At 42.4% G+C, this 27,831-nt stretch overlaps 1 protein-coding gene across 1 annotated transcript; it reads right to left on the reverse strand.

The window, feature by feature from the left end:
• Nucleotides 1-123: 123 nt before the first annotated feature.
• On the reverse strand, nt 124-26,951 carry LOC309587899 (uncharacterized protein; the record flags this gene model as incomplete). The annotated part of the gene is made up of 14 exons (XM_082306456.1): nt 26,686-26,951; nt 23,465-23,584; nt 22,384-22,503; nt 21,134-21,253; nt 15,403-15,525; nt 14,258-14,340; nt 12,919-13,044; nt 12,029-12,074; nt 10,728-10,861; nt 6,504-6,632; nt 3,983-4,097; nt 2,925-3,059; nt 1,119-1,244; nt 124-245 (listed from the first exon to the last, which is right to left on the reverse strand). Exons 1-14 carry the CDS (start codon nt 26,909-26,911, stop codon nt 124-126), a joined length of 1,725 nt encoding a protein of 574 aa, XP_082162582.1. The 5' UTR covers nt 26,912-26,951.
• Between the last annotated feature and the right edge of the window lie 880 nt (nt 26,952-27,831).

Below are 27,831 nucleotides of genomic sequence, written 5' to 3' on the forward strand. Positions count from 1 at the left end.
TTGTATCATGAAACTGCAAGTAGCAGGAAAACTTGAACTACAGGAACCAATGAATAAGAGTTGTCTTCTGAAAGTCCAGGCTCTTGGATCTGGTAAGTTTTCATAAGCCATCGGGCTTAAATATTAACTGTCTTCGTGGCAAATAGCTGCCCTAAGGAGCTCTTGAGTTTCTTCTGTTTGTTGACGGACTTGCTCAAGGAGTTTGGCCATTTGGCTTTTTCTGAATGCTAGTGAAAATTCTGGATCTGAAGAGGAAAAACAAGTGTTAGGCAACCTCCTGTTTTTCCCTGTATTTTAATGGGGATGCTTAGAAAGCTTATATTTCTGGTTAGATACAGTTGATGGGTTTTATTACAGTGTAAAGTGTAGACAAGGCAGAACAATATTCTTCTACCACACCAAGCAGATAGAAATTCAGTTTTCATCCCTACAACCGTTCAGGATTGACTGCTGCTAAATTCTCCTGATCCAGACGTCTCAAGCTCAGCTGCCAAATTCAGCCTCGTGCAATAGGTGCGCATCAAGACATAGCAGGGTCTTGGCTCTGGCTTTACATATGTGAAGATACACACTATATACATTTATTACCATATTATAACTCTCATCTGTACTCAACTTCTACCCCAAACCAAAAAATCTAACCAAAAATGGGAAAAAAAAATCAAGGAACAGATTTAAAGTATGAAAAAGATGTGAGACTTCCCAGCTTTAATACCAGCTAATTATGCAATTTCCTTGTTTGCTTGCTTTATCAAAATAAATTAAACTCATATTTGAGAAGTTTTTAGGTTGTGTCTAGCGCCAAACATTCTTACATTGGACAGAAACATCTGTACCTGAAGTCCTGTTTCCCTCCTGATCAGAAAGCCTTTAGTTTTAAAGCAAACAAACAAACAAAACCCCTGCCTTTATCATAAGATACTCTTAATGACTTCAAAACAGGTAAGGTCACAGCTACCCTTGAGATTATTCTGTTTGCTTAAGTGAGCGGAGCTAGTCCCCAGAGAAAGTTGCCCGGCGCGGTCATTCCTGTTGGGAAGCGGCGCCGGTTTGCGGCTGATAGGAGCAGGCAGCGGCCGGCAGGGCCCCGGGGGCTCGGCCCGGCAGGGAGGACGTACCTTCTCGCAGCCTGCCGAACGTGGAGATGCCCAGCTGCTGAAAGCGGATCTCTTGGTGGGTAAGAAAATTCTTGAGGTAAGCCTGAATCTCTCCGACGTGACGCTTCAACAAAAGCAGCATTTTTTCTGCATAAATGGGAGAACCACTGGAGATTAATAGGAGCCTTTGAAACGCTTTGAAAACTGATTTTTGTAACAACATTTAAGATCGTTAATGACTCATTAACTTCAGCTACAACCAATGTTATTGCAAAGAATGGCAAAGGACTTCCATGCGCTACAGCCTCCAACGGCATTGCTGGTGCTTCAGGTAGAGGAAACGCCGAGTGGGCTGCTGCGCTAGGAAGCCGGTCCTTGGGCGCGGCGCGTGCTGGCGTAGGGACCGATCAGCCTGTCGGGCCAACCCATCCATGAAGCCGTTCCGCTGTTGGACTCTCTTCACTACTTGAGAGTCTGCTCTGTTGCAAATCCTCAGTGGTAGGATTGAAACAGGTTTGTGTTTTCCCTTATTAGAGACCCATTACGGACTTCAGTTTCTCTCACATCTAAGGATTAAAATCCAACCATGCTTTTCGAGAGAACGTGGCAAGAATTATCTGAGCAGCTTTCTCTTGCAATTCTTAAAGGCTCTCAGCTGTATGGGACAAATACATTAGGCATAAAGCTGTTTGTTTTCTGCACGTAAAAATAATGCTCTTCATTGGTGAAGGGTCTAGAGCACAAGTCTTATGAGGAGCAGCTGAGGGAGCTGGGGTTGTTTAGCCTGGAGAAGCGGAGGCTGAGGGGAGACCTTATTGGTCTCTACAACTGCCTGAAAGGAGGCTGTAGTGAGGTGGGGGTCGGTCTCTTCTCCCTAGTAACAAGTGATAGGACAAGAGGAAACGGCCTTGAGCTGCGCCAGGGAGGTTTAGGTTGGATATTAGGAAAAACTTCTTCACTGAAAGGGTGGTCAGACACTGGAACAGGCTGCCCAGGGAAGTGGTTGAGTCTCCATCCCTGGAGGTATTGAAAAGATGGGTAGACGTGGTGCTCGAGGACATGGTATAGTGACAGACTTGGCAGCGCTAGGTTAACGGTTGGACTCGATGATCTTAAGGGTCTTTTCCAACCTTGACGATTCTATGATTCTAGGATTCTCTCTCACTAAAACTTAAAAAAATACAGGCTACATTCTTAAAAGCCACTTTACTTCACTGCTCCTGCTAATCTAGTCTAGAATTACAATGGCAGCATTTGATTCCATTTGCGTTCCTCTTGCTGGTCAGGGAGCAGAGTTGATCTAAAATTTTGGAACACAACCATCCGCTTGTAACTGTCTCTCCCAACCTCTGCTCCAGTCTGTGGGGAATGCCGTCACATCATGTATACTGAGAAGGAGGGTCAAACAGAAAGATGCAACAGTGCCTCGTCTGAAACATGTTCTCATCTTTCTCTTGGTAAGGAGTGTTTTACGCTATCCCACTTTCCTACTTAAGTTGTTTTTAAGGACCTCAGAATGGGCTACAGACTAGCCCTGCAGAATGGTAGTGCTTGAAGAAGGCAACAGACACCTGAATCAGATCTTTCTCTATGGTCCATTTTCATCCCTTGGCTTTCTCGTGCACTCAAGCGCTGTTTTATGTGTATTTCAAGGGTGACTGTAGGTGCTTTTATGTTACTAAATTTGTAGAGACCAGATGGAGGATGCTATAGGAGTGTTAAAGGTTGTTCAGTGCCTGACAGTTAACTCCTTTGGGAAAAGGCTCATTTCACTCCAGACAGCCATAAATAGCTTTGAAAGCACAGTTAATGCTGTGTGACAGTTACCGTGACCGATCGTGTACTTGATGATGGAAGCAGCTTGAAAGGATGCCTCGGTGTGTTCCAGCTGGCCAGCCAGTCTCACCAAGCACTTTGTCAAGGGTTCATCCATCCATTGGACCATGCGTAACGTGGCTCCTTCTGGAAGACAAAAAGGTAAGAGTGTAGTCTGTAAACAGAAACTCCAGTGTCGAGGAAATGAAGGTGAGAGGTCTGCCAGAAAACATGCTGCCTACATAGGAAATCCTTTCCACAGCCGGAGAAGCAAAATAAAATGCCGAACTTGTGCAATAAGTATGCTTAGGTCGTAAGAAAGGGTCATGTCCTGTGATGCTCTCGGTAAGGTAGGGCCATGGATTTGATTCAGAGAAAGGCTGATGGTTTTTTATTTTGTTGGTTTTGTGTTCTGAAAGAATGAATCATTTTATGTACGAGATTCACTCTTGCGTAGTGGGCTCAATCTGTCCAGCAGCTGCTGGGCACCTCTTGCAAAATTAAATGTGACATGTCACCAATTGCATGGTGGTTACAAGAGATGCAGGAGATGAAATGTTTGACAGGCAATATCCAGTGCTGGGACAGGCTGGGAAGATTTACATTGATCCTCTGTGCCATGAGGAGTACTGTGCCTTCCACAGGTGGTAATTTGGGATCTTTTATCAAATCTACGTGCAATAAACTTAAGGAGAAAAAGCCACTTTGTATTTTAGCCTTTTCCTCCTTTTATATTATTGTCTGCTGTTGTGAAATTAATTCAGCCGGAGAAACTGGGTGACATTACAAATAAAAGTAGACAGGCCATGTACAGCAGTAAAGTTCAGCACAAAGAACTTTGAGTAAAAACTTTTAAGCAGTTCAACAGAAAAAAGTGCAAACAACGGAGCATATGTCTCCTGCCAGTAGGTCAGATCTTACTCTTCTTGAAGCTTATGGCAAAACTCCCACTGAATTTAAAGGGAAAGACCTGGGCTGCAGGCCCACCCGTGCTTCATCGCCCATTAGGATTAACAAAGGATGCGGACGCTTCTCAGATTAAGCCATTTATGGTGGGGTTGCTTCCCTACCCTGCTTTGCCAGCTCAGCAAGGCAAGATGTCACATAATGAAGAGAGTCTTCTTGAATGTCAGTAGAAAGCATGGTCTGGAGGAGACCTTCAATACACGGGGTTTCAATGATTCTCTGCAACAAGAAAGAGATTGGTGTTTAGCACTTCCATCATGTTTTAGTGGTGCCTGAGGACTTCAGAAGTACTGAGTAACTCAGCAATACTAAGGGCTAAAACACCAATAATGGAAATGTCTCCTCCCAGATCTACCACAACCAGGTGACAAAAAACTTAGGTTGTTCAGAGATCGCCTGATTTTAGATGTTTCCCAGGGCTTGCTCTGTCTGTGGGATGTTCTCGTGATAACAAATCACTCTGAGCTCAAAGACTTTCCTGACCTATTGCTGCTGTACCAGGCTGTACGTTAGTATTAAGCTGTCATTTGCTCAAGTCTTGCTGCAGAGGTGAATAAGCTGAGTGCCCCAGGGCAAAGCACTGGGAAATGTGGAAGTTTATCAGTTTCTTTTATTTGCCTCCAGGGCTTTGAAAACTTTCTGGTGTTGAAATGCTCTGATCTGCAGAAATAGGAGATGACCTCTCACTAGCAAAGGTGAGTTCTGTTTCTGGAGAGAAATGTTATGAATTAAACATTTCTATGTATCCCTTATCTTTTAGGTTGAATCTGCTATGCTAAAAGCAGTGTTGGGCAGCATGTCTCTGTACTGGGATATGTATTTCAGAGACTGAGTTGAGAACAGGAGACTTAGCCTGTGTTGACCTGCATTAAAAGCACATGAGACCAAGGAATGAGTCCTGAATGAGTCACCTGGAGGTGCCTGGATACTAGAGAAGTTGAATCACGAAGTCATCAGCTCTCTGGGAGGTCCTAATAATGGAAGCTGCTCACAGGTCCATCAAGGAGCTCGGGTGTCTGTCAACAAAAGGGAGTACCTTTTCTTGTGTGCGCTGGGGGCGGAGTGGCTGGAGAGCTGCCTGGCAGAAAAGGACCTGGGGGTGTTGGTTGACAGCCGCCTGAACATGAGCCAGCAGTGTGCCCAGGTGGCCAAGAGGGCCGATGGCATCCTGGCCGGTATCAAGAATAGTGTGGCCAGCAGGACCAGGGAGGTGACAGTGCCCCTGTACTCGGCACTGGTGAGGCCGCACCTCGAGTACTGTGTTCAGTTTTGGGCCCCTCACTACAAGAAGGACATCGAGGTGCTGGAGCGTGTCCAGAGGAGGGCAACGAAGCTGGTGAAGGGTCTGGAGCACAAGTCTTATGAGGAGCAGCTGAGGGAGCTGGGGTTGTGTAGCCTGGAGAAGAGGAGGCTGAGGGGAGACCTTATTGCTCTCTACAACTGCCTGAAAGGAGGCTGTAGCGAGGTGGGGGTCGGTCTCTTCTCCCAAGTAATGAGTGACAGGACGAGAGGAAACGGCCTCAAGCTGCGCCAGGGAGGTTTAGGTTGGATATTAGGAAAAACTTCTTCACCAAAAGGGTGGTCAGGCATTGGAACAGGCTGCCCAGGGAAGTGGTTGAGTCTCCATCCCTGGAGGTATTTAAAGAACGGGTAGATGTGGGGCTTGAGGACATGGTATAGATGGACTTGGCAGTGCTAGGTTAATGGTTGGACTTGATGATCTTAAGGGTCTTTTCCAACCTTGACGATTCTATGATTCTATGATTCCATGATTTTACGTTGCAGTTTTTTAACCTGCTGCTTAGAGGTTGAAGCTGGGTTCAAGACTGCTGCCTGTCAAGCTCTCACACTCTGTGTCCCGCTGGCACAAAACCACCACTTTATTTTCCTCTTGTGCTAAGGACCCTTATGTGTTTTAGGGATGGTTCCTTAGAGTTGACCCTGGAAACCTGGCACTCCCACTCACGTCTGTTGATTCACTTGTGCAGTGCGAGCTAAATACATTGCAAGGCACGTTATAAAGCTTTGTGAAGGTGAACCGGCTCCCTGCTGATAACAGAATAAAGTCACAGAATTTAAGTGAATTTTTTTAAAGCAAACTTTGAAAGGATGGTCCATTTTTACTCTTGCTGTGGGCCTCAAGTTTGAGGGAATCTATTTTCCTTCAAGAATTGATTTCACAACTATCAGAAATTCATAGAATTCTTATCTTAGTATCAGTGAAAAAAAAATATTGGAAATAGTTTTCCTTTTGGCTAGTTTGTAACAAACCTCAGATTTTCCTGGATGGTTCCTTTAATTAGTATGAAATATCTTTGCTAAAAGTATGTTTTATACCTATGATGCAGTCATTCAAATTAGATAACCACATCACTCATAGGAAAAATTAGATATTTCTTATTTTCATTAGCATTTTTGTATTGTATTGGGAAAATACGAAAAAAAACCCCAACCTTTCATTATGGCACATCAGGTCCTTTTATTCATACACACAGTTTTGTGTAGAGTATCCTTGGCATACGTTTTATTAAAAAAAAAAAATCTTTCTGTGGGTAATGCTGATTTGATATAAACATAACTGCATCATCCCAGGGTATAGTTCAGTGAAAAATATTGGGTACATACCTGTCTGTTTTTGGAAAGGCTCAGGTTTTTGATGATACAAGCAGCATGGCCAACAATCACAGGGTCTGTTTTATGCACTGACAGTAGCACCCCCAGGCTCTGCAGTAGCTCAGCACACGCCAGAGTGTCCTGAGAAGAGAAACCAGTATCTCAGTTACATCCAGGAGGGGCAACACAGTGCAGCTTTGCAGCAAACTATAGAGAGATCTCAGCTCTGAAAGAGGAGCATTACTTAGCGCATTTAAACCAACGGTGTAGCAGCTGCATCCAGTGCTTTTTCTCTCAAAATATGGTCTACTGATGTACAGAGCACTTGCTATGGAAAGCTGGAGTCTTTTAAGGTCCAGTAGTTTATTTTTGTTTGCATCAAACGCTTCCCAGAGGTTGTTGGCAGTCAGGGGAAGGACAGGTGATCCCGACTGCAAGAAGAAGTGGTCAGGATAGGCGTGAAAGGCAAAAGTACGTGGTGAAGTAGCAGCAGCAGCAACGTGTCCTTGAGCACCCCCGCAACTTACCTTGCCTACAATACTGGACTGTAAGCTTAGATCAGTTTGTGATCAGGCACCGCTTTAGTAACATGCTCTGGACAGCATCTTCTGAGTTTATACATATATTTCTCTGCTGTCTAATGGATATTTTAGAGGGACTCTAACAGTATGGATTAAGAGGATACTGCTGTTTGTTAGAGAAACCTCATCTCCGCAGGCTTTGGGTTAGGTCTACAGTTAAAAGCAAAAGATTTCCTCTTGGGAGCATTTTTTTCTTTCAGTTTCTTTCCCTTAGGAATTTGTGTTCTTTATGCAGTTCTTATGTTTGTTAGTAATGAACTATGTTATTTGTGCTACTTAGAAATTGAGATGCATTGGCAAGAGTGTTCAATATAAAACAAATCACCAGTCCTATGTACAGTTGAGAAAAATCTCATAATTCTGAAACTTATGAAATGTCAGGATCACTGAAGCAGCGTGGAAAGGCAGATGCCTTTAAAAATTAGTTTAACTTGTATCTGTCTTTTACTTAGGTTAAATTGCAAAAGCGTATCTTATTTTCTTTTAATATCAGCTGACATCTTCACTTAGGTTCATTTTAAGCACTGTCACAACCAGCAATCCTAAAATAAAACATGAAAATAGATGGAAAGGGCAGTGCTATGCCTAAACTCAGGGCATTTAAGGACTTCTATATGCAGATATGGCTATAAATTTTTTCTAGTCTTATTTTTCCTTCTCTTCAAAGGCAAAAATAATATAATTTTAGATAATCCAATTAAATTACCATTTATGACTGTTTTCTGTGGGTTTGGACCAAGTGTCCTCTTTTCTATGTAATTCCATCAACTACGGTACCCTTATTTGATTTGTTACAGCCTGAGAGGAGGAAATTGTCTACAGACTATAAATGAATTTTCTAATATGTAATGGCTTCCCTGCCAAGCTTTTCTGTTTATTTAGGATCTACATTAGCAAGTGACAGTACTTTAAATTTTGCTGAACCTCTTTTTTGGCTGGCACATGGCTGGGATCCAGATTTTGTTTTCTGGCTCAGTCCTGCACAGCGCGAGAGAATCACGAGAAAACTCTGAGTAAAAATGGATTGGGTGGTTCAGATGGATATTGATCTAACTTCTCCTAAGATTAAATAAAAAAAAAAGGCAAGGAAAAGCATTCCAGCAGCAACTGTGCTTACAATTGCAATGCTGTACTTGCACCCCTTATCCAGGGATTTCTTGATGGGATAAATATTATCCCCTGTTTACCAAGTAGCAAGATGGGTAGGCAAAGTTATTTTGTACCTGGAGTGGAAAGTCAGTGGCATCACCTGGAGCAGACAGGCTCCTGCCACCCTGACATCCAGGTCTTTGCTCAAAGGAATGCAATTTAAAAGGCTGTTTTCTCACAAAGCCTGACTCTTTCTTTAGTGTTTCAGGCCTGGGCTGTCCTTGGGAGAACTGAATAAAATTCCCCCTGTAAGAGGGAAGTTTTCCAGCACTTGCTGGGAATTGCTGTCAACAGCCTGCCCAGGGGATTGCAGAAAAGGGGTTTAAGCAGGGAGAGGAGCTCTGTGAAGCATTCCCAGGGGTTTGCTTCACGGTAACGAAAGGGCAGATGAATTCTGCCCTATTGTATCCTGGGTAGTATTTGTAATAATTCAAGCATCACTTGACTTGGTTGTAAAGGTTAGCTTTGTTCAGCGGTTTGTTTTCCAACAGCTGTTCCCATGGAGAAGTCCCTCTTTCACTCACTGAGAATTCACCCTGGGTTAGAGAAAGAAACCTTGAAAAGATTTGAAAAACAGGCCAGAAAAGGCACGGAGGTGGGGAGGCAGGATATGAGTAAGGAGAGGTCAGCCTCTTCTCAGAGCGCCCAGGGCTCGCTCGCACAAAGCAGCAACATTCAGTAGCCAGGGAGAGCCGTGTTTGCACACGAAAACAAATTTTGAGATGTAGATACTTCTCACTGGAGAATAAACCCTCGAGAGTGATGCTGTGCTTTCCAGCCTCCTGCTGCAGACCCTTCTCCCCCGCGAAGGACGGGCTGTTTCCCTGCCGGCGTCCCCGCTGCGAGCTCCTGGTGCCTGGGTCTGTTCCCACCGACGCTGCGCCGTGCAGCGCCGTGCACGTTGTAGCTGGGGGCTGGGAGCACTGGCAAAGACACGTTTCAGGGTCAGGGAGGAAAGGAGCTGCGGATACGCTTTTCTGGGAGAACAAAAAGTGTAAATGGTGTTTGGGGGCCAGAAAAGCAAATAGGTTTGAGGACAACGTTCCGGCGTAATGCCTCACACTGAGTAATGTTTTTCCTGTGTAAATAGCCTCCAACTAAATGTATTTCAGTTGTAAGCTTGTTGAGAGCAAATTGTGTTTTGATTGCATGAGGCGGTTTGACAAGCAATGAGGACGTTTGGTGCTAACACAGCAAAGCCACAGTGCCTTTGAAAAGCTCTGTGCTCTAGTTGCTGCTTCCCAGGCATTGAGCTTGCCCGTTTTTTCCATCACGTCCCCGAGTTAGAGAAGGTGCCATTTAGTTCATACTGTGCTGTGTATGCGCAACCGAGGTGTAAGGCACCAGGCTTCCAGTACCCGGAGGACATTTCAAATCAGACTGAGTGTATTTCACCCATGAGAAGCACCTAAGCCCAGCTGCGGTTACTCAGATCGTCTGTCACTACTGCTTAAAGCAATGGGGCAGGAAAGGTTCTCACATTTTTTTGCTTTATCTACCCAAACTCTGACTTTCTTAAAAGGTTACTGTTAGCTTAAGACACCTATCAAAAACGTTTCATATCCATGTTCCTAAGGATGCCTTTAACTACTGTAATGGAAAAACACATTTCAAAATAATAATAATTTGTCAGTCACTACTTACTGGGGTTTATGTGGAGGATGAAAGTACAGCAGGAGTGTCTGTTTTGTTTATTTGCTGTAGTTTATTTCTAGTCAGACTTCTTCATGTATTTGCACAGTGTTGCACTGTTAAGGGTGGTGTTTAGCCTGAACGTGGGCAAAAGAACTGTTCTGTAACTAAGGACATGAGGAGACACAGGAAAGTCCTGGCAAATTAGCTAAAGATAGATAGAATTTAAAATTTTATTAGCCCCCCTTGCTGTCTCAATCCTAAGTCAAAATGTGTTAAATTTATGCAAATGTATTTTTGAATAACTGTCCATATAGGGAAGTAAAGTATTTTTGCACTTTATTTTTATTTTATTTTTTGCACTGATGCATTTTAAGTGCACGCTCTAAATTCGTTTGCTTTTCAATGTGTGGGCAAGCTCTGTAGCCAAGGAGTAACTTCCTCAGCTGCCTCCATGGTTGCAGTCTCTCACAGTGCTTCACATGCGTCCTGCTCCTTGTTACACCCACCTGGAGACCTACGGTTTGGGGACCGAGGGGACCACAGGGAGTTGCACGCATCCAAGGAATCCGACACCCATCTCCCCCTCTACCCTCCCCTTGGTCCCGTTACAGGTATTCTGATTAACTACGGGATCCTTTGGATCCCACTCACCACAACAGATAGGCTCCTTGGGTAGTTAGTGACAGTGCAGATGCAGTAGACAAAACCTCGTCAATCTGCGTGTGAAGGAGAGGGGTTGGGAAGTCTCCCAGAGCCTATCGGTCATTCTCCAAATGCATTTGGTATGCAGTTTTGCCATAACAGAGCGTTACCCCAGGCGGTGGCCAGAACTACTCTTTCTCCTCTGGTCTTGGGAAATGACCTCCCCTACCTGGTTGTGCGGGTGCTGGGACAGTATCCAGAGCAGAGCGATGGAGGCGCGACGCACGGCCTCGCTGCCGGATGCCAGGAGGGAGCGCAGCTTGGGCAGGACGTCCTCAGTAACCATCTTGGCCTGGATGTCCGCTGGTTTGGGAAAACGACCGAGGTCAGGGAGCTTCAGAGCACTGCGAGGAGGCATTCAGGCCCCGACTCATAAACATTTGACTGTGCCTCAGTGATGAAATTAGAGGGGACCTCCCCATCTCCGTGGGATGGGACAATGCTGGATATTTGATTATAAAACTAAACCCTCATTTATTCTGGCTCCTTTTGCCAAAGGTTTAATACAGGCTTGAGAGCAGAATTTAGGTTTGGGTACCCTTCAGTTCGTGTCTGAACCTCAGTGAGAAGAAGTGAGGGGTATTTTCCGAGTCCTTTATCGGCATAAGGCCTGGTAGGAAGGTGGCGGCTTCTGCTGCACAGACAGAAAGACAGACCTCCCCAGGCACCACCTGTCTTGCAGAGTTATGCTTAGCCGGGGAGAGATCAGCCATCCTGGCTGAATCCTTATATCCCATTTGTCCCTGCAACTTCAGCATGTGCTTTTGGTCACTAAAGGCGACGCTGGAGCAGCCAGCAGATGGAGCGGCAGTCCTAGAAGGCCAAGCAGACCAGAGGTTTTTAACCATGCCAAGGAGCAGCGCAGCAGTTCCTTCACTCCCAGCTCCACTATAATTGTGATATTGCTTGAAAATTAAGTACCTTTACATTTTCTAGATGAACAACTCTACTCTGGACCCTAGGGCTCTAGCGTTGAGCATGGCAGTCCTCTGCTTTCATGTCCCGAGTATGCCATAGAAACAGATCTTGGGCATTTGATAGGATAGGATATTTTTAAGAGGATGACAAATGGGAGAAAATTATATTTAATGATAGACAGATTCATGCCTTGGGAGAAGGCAGGTCCCCACTCAAGCAGGAATTTCAGGAGACATTCTGTCCTAATCAGGTTTAATGCTTAGGGAACATGGAAGGGAGAAAAACTTAAAAAATTGCAAAGGCTCTGTGTATACGAACTCTGCTGTCTCTCACTTTGTCCAGATACTTCCCCTTGCTGGAGCTCTGAGGCAGGTTTAGTTAGTCTGTGCACTGCACCTCCCTCTTCCCTTAACATCCACTTGAAATGTAGAAAACAGGTTCTCTCTTTGCTTTTAATATGAAAGGTTCCCAACCCACTGTTCTCACTCAGAAAGGCAGAGAAAGAAAGAAAAAGAAATAGTGTGGTTTGTTTATCTCCAAGATATTGCTTACCACTAGTAGCCAAATTTCTTAGGCAAACACATGCCTGGCTTGAAACCTGCTTGTGCCAAAGAGAGAAGGAAAAACAAAGAACGGTTTCAGTAATGCATGTTCTTGCCTACTGTATGCAAAATAAACATGGCAACACTAGCAAGCTATTACACTGTCTTCAGAGCACAAATTTTGGGACACTTTTTGTTGTCAAAGTTTTGATGAATTTTTTTTTCAACCTCCTCTAGTATCAATTGTCCTGTTGTTGATGAGGAAGAGCCAATTGGGGTTCAGATGTTGGTTTATTTTAGGAATGTCAGATAAGTTATAGGAAAATGAAAGGAGTGAATTTGTCTCATTTGCTTTGCCTTTTTTTTTTCCACCTCCATCCTATACAGAATTTAAGGTTCCACCCTTTAAATCCTGAACTGTGGCTTACTGAAGTTTCTTTGGTGTGGCTCCCAACAAAGCAAAATTTTTAAGATGTTATTCTTTGAAGCCATATAGTCAAAGTGATGGATACCAAACAGAAAAAAAAAAAAAAAAAAAAAAAGCATAATAGATGCTCCAGATACTTGCTGTCGCAGACACAATAATCAAACATAGTTGAGAGCCTGGACAGAGCACTTCACACACGTAGCTTGAAGTTTAAAGAATACAGGCCATCCTAGTCCAAAGGAAATGTCCAGGGCTGTGGAACAACTTTAATGATATCCCTTCTCTTTCTCCGTACATTGACCTTGTAGAACCTATGTATCTTCTAATATATGTGTTTTTTCTCATGGGAAAGATGCTCCATAGGCACCTGTACAGTAGATGAGTAGAGTTGTGCAAGACTGAAACTGGAAGCCCAAGTTTATAGCTCTACTCTGATGCTAAACCTTTACACAAAGAGAGAGCTACAGCTTTACCTTGTCCACAGAAGAGGATAAGAGAGAGATGAGTGTCTGCAGCAGGAATCTGTTGCCGGGTCTCAGCATAGCTTCGTGGTGCTGAACATTGGCCGCCACATTGCTTAGGGCAGCACAGCTGTAATACTGCAGAGAACCAAGAAAAATGTAGAGAGAGAGGAGGTCACTGTGGTGACATGTTGAAGAGAATAAAAATAAATTGGAGAAATGCTCAGATTTAGAGCTGATGAAAATAAAGTGCTTTTTCATCTTAAGGGTGTTTTATTGGGTAGATGTGGTAACAGCCTAAGAGGGCTTCCTCCAGGAAAAGCAACGCAATCTGCTGCAGCTACAACAGCAGTCATGCTGTGGCACTGCATGTTGTACAAACCCATCAGGACCCTGGGTATTTGGGAATGTACCCTGCTGCTGCTGGCACCTAAGTTAGGTCACCTGCATCTACTCTATTATATGTTTACATTGATTGACTCAGGTTGGATGCAGTCATTGCCCTAGCGTGCCAAGAAATCATTTTCAAAGGATTTAAACATTAATGCTAGGGAGGATTATATATATGAGAGTATGTATTACTAGGCAGGTATAATTAGAAGAAACAGGTTGAACTGCAGAGAAGGAAATTTTAAGATGAATCTCGGAGAAGGCTGATAATGCTGAAACAGTTTGCAGAAAGCAATTCCAGAGGCTCCATCCCTCCAGCCACTTAAAAGAAATCTGAATAGAGATAACAAAACCAATGGAGGAAACTGTACTACTCAGGTGACTGAATGAATGAACTAGCGGATTTTAAGGTTTACAACTCTGATTCACAGCTTTTCATCAGCATACTTTTGAACCACAACCGTCTCTCTGTTAATTGTGCAGAATCACAAAGAGGTGTCTGTGGTAGGCATAAAATAGGAAGACTTCCCAGACGTTTACAATAAGAAGAAAAGAATCTTTGCAAGTTATGCCTTCTCAGAACGCTTAGTAAAATTGCTTAGAGCGGGAGATCAAAGTTAGGATGCAAAAAAACCCAGAGGAAGAGGCCTATCTGCAACTTGTCTGATGATCTGAAAGACACAAGAAGGTAACCACATAACAACTGCACACAAGCATTAGCGCACGCTGCCAGGTGCACTTCTGCGTCATAAACTTTCTCCTGTGGAGCTAGACAAGTGGAGTGTTTTGAACATACATTATCTGACTGAGCTGAGTTTCACCAAGATGCTCTCGGATGTTTCCCCACTTCTCTAGAGAAACCTTCCCTCCTCTCCACCTTTTCATTTCTACATGCTGTGGTTTGTGCTCTCCTTACAGTCACACTGTTACTGTTTAAAAATCTGACCTGCTTGAGCCATACCTGCACTTCTGAGTCAGGAGATTCAAGCAGCAAGGTAAGAACGGGTAGGGCTCCTTCCTTGCATAGGACCTGTTGGATTTTCTCTGCCATTCAAAAACAAAAAAAGTGCTGTTAGTGTGCCTTCCCCCTTCCCTGCCTCTCATCTGGAGGCACCATTCAAAAGGGATATGCACAATCATTGGATTCTAGAGAGTGGTGAAGTTGTCCAAATACATGCCAATCAGTGTGACTGGAGAGTATATAATTTAGAGCTTGTGCAATATAGCAGTATGCAGACATTTTAGCAAAATGACTAGCAGGTTATCTGATCGATTAAGCCTTTGGTGGTTTTATGCTAAAGACTGTTCCGAGAATCTGAATTACTGGAGAAGCTGAAAAACCTCAGGTACGATATTCACAATGATTTCTGTGTTAAAAAAAAAAAAAAAAAATCTTTTAAAACTTTTTAATAACAACAGATGTGTAATAGCCAACTGTAGAAGTTCTTGCCAACCATTCCCTTCCACCAGATAGAGATAAGAGACATTACTCATGACTGTATCACTTAGCTGTGTGGGATAATGGTATCATCTAGATAGGTGAGATTTAATGCTGGTTTGTTTCGGAGTTAATGTATGGTAGTTCACATATTGCAGAGGACCAAATGCTGCTCTTGCTAAAGCTGTTGGCAGATATCCCAGAAGCCTTTAACGTGTGGCCCATAGTGGTTATATTTTGCATCTTCCAACATCAAGTTAGGGATACAAGTCAAACATTCCTAGAGCTAGACCTTGTTGGATAAGCTTCTGAGATTGCTTCAAAGTACCACCAAACGTGCTGCTAACATTTTAGACAAAGTTATTTCTTTAACAAATGATTTTTTTTTTTCTATTTCTTTGATGATTTAAGTGCTTGTACATTAGCCTCTTGGGGTTGAAAATCAAGCCTTTCTGTTTTGGCACTAGGCAAAAAAAGGGTCTGTGTTAGCTAAAGAGAGGCCAAACTTAAATCACCAGCCTATGGTATCAACATGAATGCCATATGGAAAGGAAATAATTTGTTGCTCAGATACACTTTTATTCTTGCCTTAACCCTTTTGAATTATTTTTCTCTCAGTGAGAAATTTTCTTTCAGCAATTTTAGATAAACCATTAGTCAGAAAGTACCTGATTGTGTGAGGTTGAAAATAGCACCAACTGCATTTTGTTGGACTCTAGGATCATAGGAATTGGCAAGACACAGTAGGGGTGTAACTCCTTGAGCAGCGCCAATAGCTTCTCGGTTGGACTCTGGAGAAAAGAATCAGAGACAGAAAGAAAGAAGACATTGCTATCTTATTGTGAGCCAGGAGCAGGACAACTAGCAAGACTAGAGTTCTTTGGCGTTCGCTTCTCTGATTTTTTGGTATATATCAAAATTTCTCTGCATGCTTGAAGGAACCTGTTAAAAATTCCAAGAGCTCAATGAGAAATAAACTAACTCGTGACTTCTGGATTAGCCAAAGATCACAGCTAGTTCAATGCTTTTGTTTTGTGACTGGGATGATTAAAACGAAAGGACCGTAAGTCCCCTTAAACAGGTTAGCAAGGTGTCATACTTGCCTTGTACCCCTGGTATGTCTGATCAAGCTGTTCAGTGTGCCAACCAAAACCTACACAAATAACTGCAGGTAAGACTGAATTAATTTAGCAGGGTATATTCAGAGCCAATTTCTCTCTTTGAATGTGCCTGTGTCACTCCTTTGACAGCTACAAACAATGCAGATGTTTCTAAAGACAGAATTTGACTTAACCACTGAATTTGAAAAGATGCTTCTTCTCTGAAGTGGTGATGCTTCCTTGCATGGCAGTGTATGAAGTTGTACAGTTGTATTCAACATCCTGGAGTACAAGGAGAATTCAAAAAAGATCTGCAGAGTCCCTTGAAACTCTTGGATGAAAAGCTGGGGAAAAAAAATAACTATAATACTTAAATAATGCTATAAAATTAACTATATACTATAAAATACTATATAACATATTTATATACCGTGTATATAAGTACACTACGTATGATAAAGTTATACTGTGCTATGAAATGTGATACAATTTAGAAAAAAAAATCTGCTTTTAGTTCTACTCCTTTTGTTTTGGACTTACTGAAGGTAGCCTCAGGTGCACCGTATAGAAGAGAATCCTTCCGTTATGCTCTTCCTTACCCCTCTACCATGAGGCCATCAAAACTTTCGCAACAAATAACCTGCTGCCACACTGAGACAGCTATGGTCCTCTCCCCTTTACTGTCTTATTTATAGCTATACGTTATCTGTATTTCCATCTTATAAGCATTCTAGTGGCATAATTTTGAAAAAATAAGGTGTTGGGAGTGGTGTTCTTTGAAGTCAATGAGATTTAAATGGGAATTAGACCAATGAAGAATTCTCTTAGTATCATAGTATTCTGCAGATTGTTTTATAAAAGGAAAAAGCAAGTCCATAGCCTACATCTTCGATTGTTTATATAAGCCAAAATGCCACTGAAGACCACAGGAGTTTTAGTTGAGTATTGCTTCATTTACGTACATTTCTAGACAGTTTAAATACTGGCTGGTCTCTGGAAGTTTGCTGAGAGAAACATGAAGCAGCAGAAAGCAAGAAATATGAAGGTATTTGGATGAGATCAACTTTTCAGGTGCCAACTCAAGAGTGAAGAGAACAAAGCCATTATTTCTATACCTGAAGCCTATCTATACTAGGGAACTGACACACACAGATAATCCAGGATATTTATTCAAGTATGGTTCAGCCAGTATCAGTTTAGTATTCCAGGATAGGTCCTTTTCTGCCTTCATATGAGTATTTTATACTCAAGGAAATACCTTTTATTCTGGAAAAAAATACTCTAATTTTTGAGGAAAATAATTGTTCTGGGAAGAGTAATGTATTTAGACACAGCTTTTCCATGTGGGAAGCTATTATTCTGGTGAAATATTCTGGTCAATTTTGTAGACAAGCCTTTCTCCAATCTAATCTGCCTGCATATTGTTCTTTCGTTTCCCTCAGCGGAAGCAAAAATTCTTTTGTGCGGCTCCAACTGATGGAAACCAGTCTGGTGTGATGTAAACTCTTATTAGTTGGGTAAAGAAGAGAGGTAAAAAGACTGAGAATTCAGATATTGCTGCTTCCTTCATTCTTTCACACAATGCACTCCATGAATGTTTGTGAATGTGGAAGGGAACCTCACATTTGGGCAAAGGGATTACAAAACTTGGGCAAATACTTTCTTCTGCTTTCCCTTCTAGGGCATGGAAGGGGAATCCTATATCCTCTTGTGAGAGAGCTTCTCAGGGGTGTGTTTCCAGTCTGAAGATCTTCTGAAGGAAGCACTGGCCATGACAGAATATGAGCCATTGGGTGCTTCAAAGGTTTTTCTTCCTTAAAGAAACATAACTGGCTTGATTTGGAAAGGCTTCACATCCATGACAGCTCAAACAATTTTTCTGCCTGAGGGCTCAGCGGTGGCGGTCAACACTGGAAGCCTACGGTAGCAGGATGAGCTTGCTTCGGAGGGAGGTGGCGCATGGAGACCCAGGCACCCCCCTCCTGCCTGGGAAGGACTGGGGCACCTGTTCTCATCACAGGAGAGCGAAGAGACCACAACAGGTACCCACACGATGGAAACCTCTGTGACCAATATAAAAAAATTATTATTTTTTTTCCTTTCCGTTTGGGTCATTCACTAGCTGACAAGTTCTCCTCTGCAGTCTTTGTTAGTGCCCACAATAGTGGGTTTGCTAGATTTAGTTTTACACGTCATTTCCCTTATCCTTCTCTCTATTCTCATTCTAGTTTTGGTCAGATAATGTGGCTGAATGCTATCTGTTTTGTCAGCTTATGACAGAATGGATGGAAATATCTATCTCACCAAGATGTGTAACTGTACTATCATCTCCGTAAGAGATGTGGCAGGCTAGATTATGTTCCTCTCCTGGACCACCTGTTTATCTAAGTAATGCAGTCCCTCCACTGGTGCCACTGGAACCACTGATGCCCCTTAGAGTGCTTTTAGAAGGGAACCACATATTCAGATGCTACTCTGAAGTGGGGAAATCAATAACATCTACTCAAGCTGGGTTTGAATAACTCACCTTGAAACCTACATTTATAAATTCTTTCTTTCCACTCTGTCATTTGTGTGCTCTACACTCAGTGCCTCCTCCTTGTTTAGCTTAACGCAGATGTTCAGGCCTCCCTAAACCCTTGCTGTGAACGTTTAGTTCTGTTCCTACGTACTTTAAGAAGAGTTCTTATCCCAGAAGTGATTACTTTCACTCACATATTGAAAAGCTGCAGGTGATTGCAGAAGTGCATGTGTCCTTTTGCTGTGCGGACAAATGCTGGTGTTGGAAAAAACTGACCTTCAAATCCTTTTCATCTGAATGGGTTTGTTTGCTGTTTTTATTTTTGGCTACCTATTGCAGCAGGTAAGTACCAGACAACCCAGCTTACGTATAACTTGCAGTCACATTGCTAAACAGCTCCACTCTGTACACCGTCTTGCATGCTCATTGCAGCAGAATTAAGACACATTACCATTCTTGGATTTAGAATTTTAGTCACCTTAAAGCTATCTAAGAATCTTCTTAATCTCGTTGTGCTTCCATATTTATCTTTTTTAAACCACTCTGAAGCATGAATGGCTTACTTGAAGGACATGACTGAACAGAATACTTTTCTCAACAGACCCTTTAAGATATCAGAGTCTGTGAGTTAAAATTAAAATAAACTCCAGAGAACTGCCTCTTGCTTTAGTCTCATTGCTGTGGTAGCTAAATATAGTCTGAAAAAGAAATAAATGAATCCAGTCCATCTAAATCCTAGTCTAACTGGGACAGAGATCCTCAACACTGATCAAATCGCAGGCAGCAACCCAGCCTATGCGCTTGCAGGACTGCCTACTGTATGTCCAGCAGATGCTTCCTATCTAGTCTGAAAGCTCCTTGAGTGCTTAATTTGAACTACCTTGTGCTCAGAAGTACACTGGCACTTAAGAGAGTGTGCAAAGGCATTAGGTGACCGCTCTCAACAGAGAATGAAGGTGGATTGGATCTGGAGTGGCTGAGGGTTCCCTACACTCTGGGTTAAAGACAGAGATATCTAGAAGGGTCAGAGTGTCTTCAGGACTAAGGAACATCCTTAGGTCCCCAAAGAAGTCACTTTCTCTGTGGGCTGCTTAAAACAGGTGAAGGGATATCTCTCTGTAGATCCTCAGGGGCAAAACTTCACTGACCATACATAAAGTCCTTCTAGTGCCAGGTACCTAAACTTTTAGCAACGCCATACTTAATTTTGATATTTAAATGAGGCAATTTGCATTCCACACAAAGTAACCTGACCGTAATAATATGCAATGCTTAAAAATAAGTTTCAAAGGGAAAAGTGTTTAAAAACCTGCAAATAAAGAGAAAGATGGGACAAAATGCAAATCAGCACTTTCATGTAGTTGGATCCTGCTTATCCACTCCCCCTTTGCAAGATAAATGCTTAAATGAGAAAGTGACCCTTTCACCATGCTTCTCTCAGCCTTCTGAGAGACCTGATTGCAACTTCCCATGCTGGAGAGTGAAGCTGGTTGAATAAACACTACAGGAGGGGAAATAAGTGTTATTCGTGGCTTTTATACAGGCCTTTACACAATTTGTACCGTAGAATTACAGTTTGCAAAAGGTAGAATAAGCCAGACTAACCCGATAACCTTACTTTTGGTAACTGTGGTTGAGCTTATCTGTCTGGATGCCAGGGAAATATCTGTATCATGATATGAAATATGCATAGTTAAGCAAGAGAAGTTGGTAACAAATGCAAGTAGTACATGATGGATAAGGAACTGACTAAAAGCAAGCTGGCAGCAAGTTTTGCTGAATAGGAATGACCACCTGGAAGGAGGCTACAAGTGAAGTTCCACAAGGACTGGTCTGTAGTTGATTTTGAACCAGAAAGCTAATACAAAGGTGTGAGTGCAGCACTGTCAATGCGGTGGAGGACTGGAATATTTTACAAATAACAGACAAGTTAGAAGACAAGCAACAGAAACAGAATGAAACCTTATAGTACGAAATGCAGGGATGTGCACTTGGAAACATTTGCTGCAGACATTTAATTAATTGGTGTCTGCTGGAAATAGCAGCAGAGGAGGAGAAAGACTAAGTGATTAAGTCAGCTGCAGGATGACATCACCATGATGCAATCACAAAAAAAGCAAGTGTTATCATGAGATGTACCACAAAACGTAGCTCCCTGGATGCCACAATAAAAGTAAAGGCGAGACCCCAGCTGAAATACCGCACATTTCTGGTGACTTCTTTTTCAGAAGAGTTGAATTCAAAATGGAACTCCTGCAGCATTTATGTACATCTTGGGACTGTAACAATGTCTGAGGTCTGTGGTATCACAAAACAGCAGATGCAATTGCTATGTTCCATTTCTGGAACATATCATTTACACCCAGAAGGACTACAAAGATGAATGGAGAGCCTCTCTTACAAGAGGAGTCTTAAATGAGCTTGGCTTTTTCATTCTAGTAAAATGAAGGAGCCTCATCAGCATAGACATCAGAGAGGCAGAACTACTGAAGCAAAAGCCAATGTAGACACTCATTAAGATAAGCTGGTGGTGAGTATATTTAGGTTGGAAATCAGAAAAAGGTTTGTAATCATACGAACATGAAGGCCAGAAACACTGAGAAGGAGATCTTAAATCCAACCCCTTGAGATTCCAGTTATGACGTGGGAATACCAAAATTTGCTGCTGCATCTCGTGACTCTTAAACCAACTGCAAATAGGTTGTTTTGCCTTGAAATATGAGGTAAGAGTTGAATGAATTCACTGCAGAGGGTAAAGGAAAAGAACAGCACACTCACCTGAAACAGCCAAAGTCATGGTGCAGGCACAGGAATTACACTGGACAGTGGGATCCTCTGACTCGAGCAGATCCAGAATTGGCTCAAGTAAACCCATTTGGACAACTAATTCTTTGTCAACTATTCATAAATTCAAGAAAAAATGGACAAACAGAAAAATAAACAGTTAACACCTTTATGAAAAGAATATATCTTCCTTTGACTGCTTTGGGGGTCTATATTAGGATTATGCAAAATAAACCTAAGATGGAAACAGCCTGAAAGGCACTCACAGTCCCTAGCTTGGTTTGCTTGATTCCTCTTCAGACTCATGAAAGAGCGTGAGAGATGTTCAGAGGTTCTAGTTCAGAAAGTCCCAAATATTTCTGCTAGCAATTCTGTTTTCAAACACAAGGTTCAATTTGGAAAGTGCAACTGCAGCTTTCCAATAGGTTCACAATTTACTCAGCCCCCGCCCCCCTTTTTTTCTGAAGTCTACCCTTAAAATATTAATTTTTACTTGTAAATAGTGACATGATATTATTTGCAGCAAGATCCTTAAAAGAAAAGAAAAAAGCTAGCTTCATTAAAGACTGACCCTGTCTTCTATTGTTACAGGATAGCGTGATGGAATACCTGTTGTGGCCCAGGTGCCAGGGAGTGCAGTAATAGATGCAACAGGGACTCTGCTGACAAGGTGTCGGGTGTTCATGCCCTGTCTGTTGACATAAACTTTATTGGGAAGTTTTTCATCTGCAGCTCCCAGATCCTATCTCAATTACATTTGTGCTATTAGCTACAGAAGAAAGTGATTTCTATTAAACATTTTATTTTTTTTTTTAAATCTGCAAGCAATTTAAGACCAAGGTCCAGTTAATAAATAACAAGAAGATGAGCACTGTCTCCTAGGCAGAGTTTATTTCTAAGAACTGTGTCTGTTGCTTGAAAAGGGTAAGTGGTGGGCTCTCGATCCAAGAATGAGAATAGTAGAGCTGTTCCCCCACCAGTCTGGGAATAATTTATCAGCCTTTGCACACAGATCCAAGATCTCTTACCACATGACATAACCTAGCTGGAGGGATCTGATATATGCTGGTGCCACCAGATGTGGTTTGCAGACAAAACCAGACTCACACCTGTCCTATCAGGAATACAAAAAAAGGAATTTGGATTTGTGTAGACCCAGGTGTGTAAATGTGACCTCCTCCTGTCTGAGTCTGGCTGAAGAGATACTTTTTCACCTGAAGAGAGATGTATTGTTAATTACTCACTATTTCCTTCCAGCAAGAAGTTGACAAGGGACAAGGAAGACATCTGCTGCACCTCCAGGTCAGCAGACCGTAGTAAGGCGTAGAAGGGTTCCAGATGCTCCACAGGCAGGGGGACGTTCACTGCAGGAATGAGAGGAAATATTCAGGAGTCACATCATTCACCACAGCCCCATTTTTCTCTTGTTGGCCTTAAGCCTCAGGTGCTACCATACATAGGCTGAGTGGTATTCCCCTTCATTTAAATTCCATTGCTACTAGAAAAACAGGGCAAATTTCGTGAAAAGGTTTTGAATAATCAAGTACTTCAAAAACACCATGGGAAGGGAAGCAATATGCCTTGCTACCAAAAAAGTCATTCCGCCTCACAGCGGGTCCTCATGTTGTGGCTATCTGCACTTTTTATCCAGCAAAAAATACATGGGATAAAGCTATCAAGCCAAGTGCCAGAATATTCTCCTTGAAGTAAATTTAAAACAAATAAATAAACAAATAAATCACAGCCTGCTTGTTGCTGGTATTTCTACCTTTTTGTAGGACCCAAACTCTTGCTGGAATTTTATTTATTTGGCATATCTAGGCTAACCTCTAACCTTTTACAAATTACCTCAGGAGCCAAGAGCTCCCATGCAATAGTTGGGACAAAGAAGAATGTTTCCTGCATAAATTTCCACCACAATTTGGCCTCTAGAGCTTTGCCCTCTTCCAAAAATTATATGATATAAAACCTTAAACGATCATTATGTCCATTTCCTTCCACCATATTTTGACTGTGTTGCTCTCAGGAGATTCAGTATAGACTGACTCTAACTACTTTGGGTTATGCTGAGTTTTACAGAAGTATTACACTTACATAAATGATAGTCTTTTATAATCATGACAGATATCTTGTCATAGCAAAACACAGAATGACTCTGCCCACAAGGCAATGACAACATTTCCATTTTCCTTAGCATACAACATAGCATGAAAGAAAAAAAAAACAAACAACTTTGATTAATGAATTAAAGGGAGTCTCACAGTTGGAAATAATACTTTTATTTATAACTACACGAAAATTTTCTAATGCACTGAGATAACTTACTGTGCTGACTCATATGCAAGTAATAGAGGGCAGCAGACTGCTGTAAACCTGGGTTTTCTGAAAAGGCTAAGGTCCTCAAGGCTTCCAGAGGGTCCTTTCTAAGCGGTGACATTTCAAAACCTAAAGATGTATAATGACAGCACAGACTCAATTACACCTGAAAAGGGTTAGTTTACAAAAAGAAATTAAAATTTACAGCCAACCAAACATATAAGGATTTTTGTACTGCCACAACTCCATAGAGTCCATCTATCCTTGTTCATGTTCCCATGAGCAGAAGCAATAAATGAATCTGGAATAACCTGTCCTTGGCAATGCCTCTTGTGAAGCTCACAAAGCTAGTGATTGGAAGCAAGATAAATTATAACCTTTAGACACTTTTATGCTATCCATATAAATGCAGGTGTTCTTGTTCTCCATAAAAATCTTTATCTTTTCCTGAATCATAGAAGATCTGTGTTAAAATAGTCTACCGAACATGGTGTTCTTAGTTATGAGCTATAGAAAGAGTATATATTTCTAACTTACTACATTTTAAGTTCACTGTGTTTTCTGTCCTGGGTGTTACAATAAAGGATTTCAGGGAATAGCAACATGGATTGCAAATGGGCTTGCCTCAGGCTCAAATTTCTAGCATGAGTCTACCTGTTCTCGAGTATGATAGTTCCCCTATGAATAAACCAGATGTTCAGCAATAGCCACTAAGCAATAGCAGTCATGCATGACTTCTGTAAGTCACTGTATAATTTACTTATAATGTGTGGAATGGAGCAGCAGAGAGGAAAAAAAAAGGGCCGTTGAACCAATGCTCAGTAGTATAAACTGTTGAAAAGGTAACATAGTATAAATTGACTGGTAGAGCACACAATTATAAAATATATTTTCAGACAATAGATGAAAGCAGTGCATTCATGATTGAAATATGTCTATGAAAAAGATCTATCTACTTTACCTCCCATGGGATAAAGAGATGCAAGGGATGTGAGGGGTGTCAAGAGTAGCAAACTCTTACCTTCAAGATTAGGTAAGTAGCCTTCACAGAACAACTGCTTCATATAGAGATCAATTTTGTTTAATAATTAACAATACACACAAAGGGAAGGACTAGCCAGCGTGTGCAAGGTTTTAGAGAAAAACAAAAAAATCTCTTCATGTTGTTTAATTTTGTTCCTTACACACTGACTATCTGAATCTCCCACATATCTGTGCATTTTTGTTTGGGAGAGTGATGAAGTGGAAGCCACTCAAAATCTTCACCTGCTTACAATATTGAGCATTTCCTGCCCCAGCTAACAGCTGAGTATGATGATCAACCATGCACTCTCTTTTTGCACCCAAACTGTCCAAATGTTGGCTCCCTGCTTATTAGAATATTGTCCAGAACCGAGGATGGGCTTGTTCCATCTTGGAATAAAATACACAGGCAAGCACTAAAGTATGAGGGGATGTGTCTTGGTTCGCTTTGTGAGGCTTCCCTGCCTCCATCTGTCTTGGCAGCAGGATTTGGCCACTCAAGAGAATTAACCTTGGTTCTTCGTCCTGAGTGCTGTGTGTCTTCTATCATGGACACAGGGAACCCCTTGAGAGGAGACATTGCCATCTGTGCACAGCTGTCACAGAAGCTCTAGGGTCCCTGCTGCTGTACCCCAGCTCCTGAGGATCCAAGATGGACCAGCCTTTTGAAGATCCAGCTCAGAGAGGAAGGGATTTCTCAAGAAAACATACACTTAATTCTTTTCAGAAAGCACCAGTGGGTGCTGAAAAGGGCTGTTCTGGCCTCACCATTTTTCCCAGACCACCCCTTCCTTGCACCTGATCCATCAGCTGAGCTGGGATACTGCCAAGACAGTCTCTTACACAGTCAGGAGCATGCTAGCCTTTGGAAAAAAAAAAAATCAGACCTGCAAGATCCCCACTGTACACCAAGCTGAAAGGTCTAGTCCTATTCTGCATATGGACTTCAGGATTTAGCCAGTGCTTAATGTGCAACAATTAGTGAACGATAGCAGCAGCACGGGACCCCCCCACATTCACAGGGTAATGACACCAGCTAATGCTAGCAGAGGCTAATTCACGCATGTTCCCAACAACCAGCGTCACGGCAATTATTCCAAAGGTTGTTCCATGACAGATCATTTCAAACAGCGTTAACTGCACTACACCAAGGAAAAGCGTCTCTTCTGGTCCCCCTCACAAGATGGTTTTATGTCCACAAAAAAGCAAGTAAAGAAACAGTAGTTTGTATTCCACACCCTTCACACAAATGAAAGTAGAAAGCCATGCAATTTTGTGTAGTAGCTTTAGCCCAAGGTTGTTAAAGCAGTATACCCAATTAGCTGTGAGACAAAGAAAACCCAAACAATCAACAGCCCCTGCCCAAGCTTGAGACAGGGAATGGTTTTTAGGTTGGACAACTGACAAAACACACTCATCCAAGATGATATTCTGTGATGCAGGAATGAAGTAAAAAAAAAGTTTTCCTATTGATATTGTTGTATCCTAGGACAGGATAGAGAGGACATCACAAGTAGATAAACAGGGGAATTAGGGAGGTAGCCTATAAAGCAGAGGAGATACATGAAGAGATACAGCTCTGCTTTGATTCAAGCAGAATCCTATGATTACGTTCAAGCCTTGTGTCCAAAACATTTGCACAAAAGCCCTTAGGCAGACCAGTTGCTTGGAATCTGGGAGCCCAACAGCGCTTGTCCCGGGGTGACTTTGACCTTCCCCACGTATAGTGCAGACACCCCCAGCGCAAGCCCAGGCATGCTCCGGCCAGCGACATGGATGTGCACAACTCAGCCAGGGCCATGCTGCGATTTGCCTGCTCGCAGCTCGGCACCCATGCAGCGTCCAGTGTCGGTACAGCCTGTTTCCAGCTTTGTGACCTCAGTGACTGACTTCAAAAAATGAACCTCAGTTACTAGAAGGCCTCACTTTTATGAAACATATTTACAGGGGTTATGTATTAACAGTGGTGGCAGAGCAAGAAAGTGACTGACCATTTCTAGCTAGATCCAGCTGTTAGGCCACTTGAGCCCTTGGTGTCCCATACACAAAGAAAATGCTTTTTAGCTTTGCCCTTTCCTACATCACCAAGCTGCTTCCCGCCATGCCACAGCAGTTCAGCCAGAAATCTGTTTTCAACTCACAAATCTCCTCGTTCTTTCCCAGCCCTTTAGAAAAAAAAAACCAAAAAAACCCACAAGCCCTCTTACCTGTTTCAATATGCTGCAGAAACTCCTGTGCTATCACCCTCTCATGAGGCTGCAGGATGGGTTTGTACAGCTGTCTGGCTTTAGAGCTGTTTTGTTTTAAGCAGGAGCATTTGCTTATCAGAGTTAAGCATTCCTTGATGCCATGCACCAAGTCGGAGGACATCCTCTGAACAAAGGCCACGAAGTCCCGCAGCAGCTGCATGCATCGTCCACACAGTTGACCCATTCTTGTTCCAACAGCAGCACAAAGCCAGAGGAAAAGGAATGAGATGGAAGAAAAGTTTCTTCTCACCTTGTCCGCATTTTGTACTAACTTACTGCCTCGGTGTTTGTCCTGTCTTACAGATGTTAACACTACACCGTGTGCAGCTGCTATAAAGCAGACAAGCTTCTGCAACCAAAAAACTACATTGCGCAACAAGGCTGGTTTCTGCAGTTCTCCCAGAGTCTACAAATAGTATTTAAAAGGCTGCACTGGAGCAACGTTCAAACACTCTCCCTTTGCTTGAAGAAAAATAAAATGATGACCTAAACACATTTCGTGGAGAACAAACAGGGTTTAACTCCTGGAGCATCCACCAAAGCCTTCACGAGGATAGAAAAGCTCTGGGATAATGGAAAAAGCAACCTCAGTTTTTGTAAGGCAGCTTTCCACATGAAAGGTAGGCACTACCTTGTCTGCATGTATACAAGCTGCAGCTGCCAATGGGAGAGGAAGATAAAAAAAAAAAAAAAAAAAAAAAAAGAGCAAACAGGTTTTTCCAGTTGTTGCTGAAGCACAGACCAGAACAAAGGCCCTGTTGGGCAAACAGCTCATAACTCAGTCAACTGAGACTTTGCAAATGAGCAAGAATAGAAAACTGAAAAAAAAAAAAAAATACAGTGGGCAAATGCATTTAGAACTGTGTTTTCCTCCTGTCAAGCAAATCCTGCAGAGTGGGCTGGATAAGGTGGCAACAGGAGGATGCAAAAATCATCTGCAGTTTTCATGCTGAAAAAATTTCCTCCATCTTTTTGCTTAATTCACCAGACTGGTGCATGTGCCCACCCTTGGCTGAACAGTTTTACGAATGACCTTGGTCTAATTAAGGTTGCATGAAGTCACATTTGTAATATTCTTGAGGTTTCCAGTAAAAGCTGGTTTGA

Source organism: Platalea leucorodia, assembly GCF_965183815.1.
Source record: "Platalea leucorodia genome assembly, chromosome: 3".
Classification (NCBI taxonomy): domain Eukaryota; kingdom Metazoa; phylum Chordata; class Aves; order Pelecaniformes; family Threskiornithidae; genus Platalea; species Platalea leucorodia.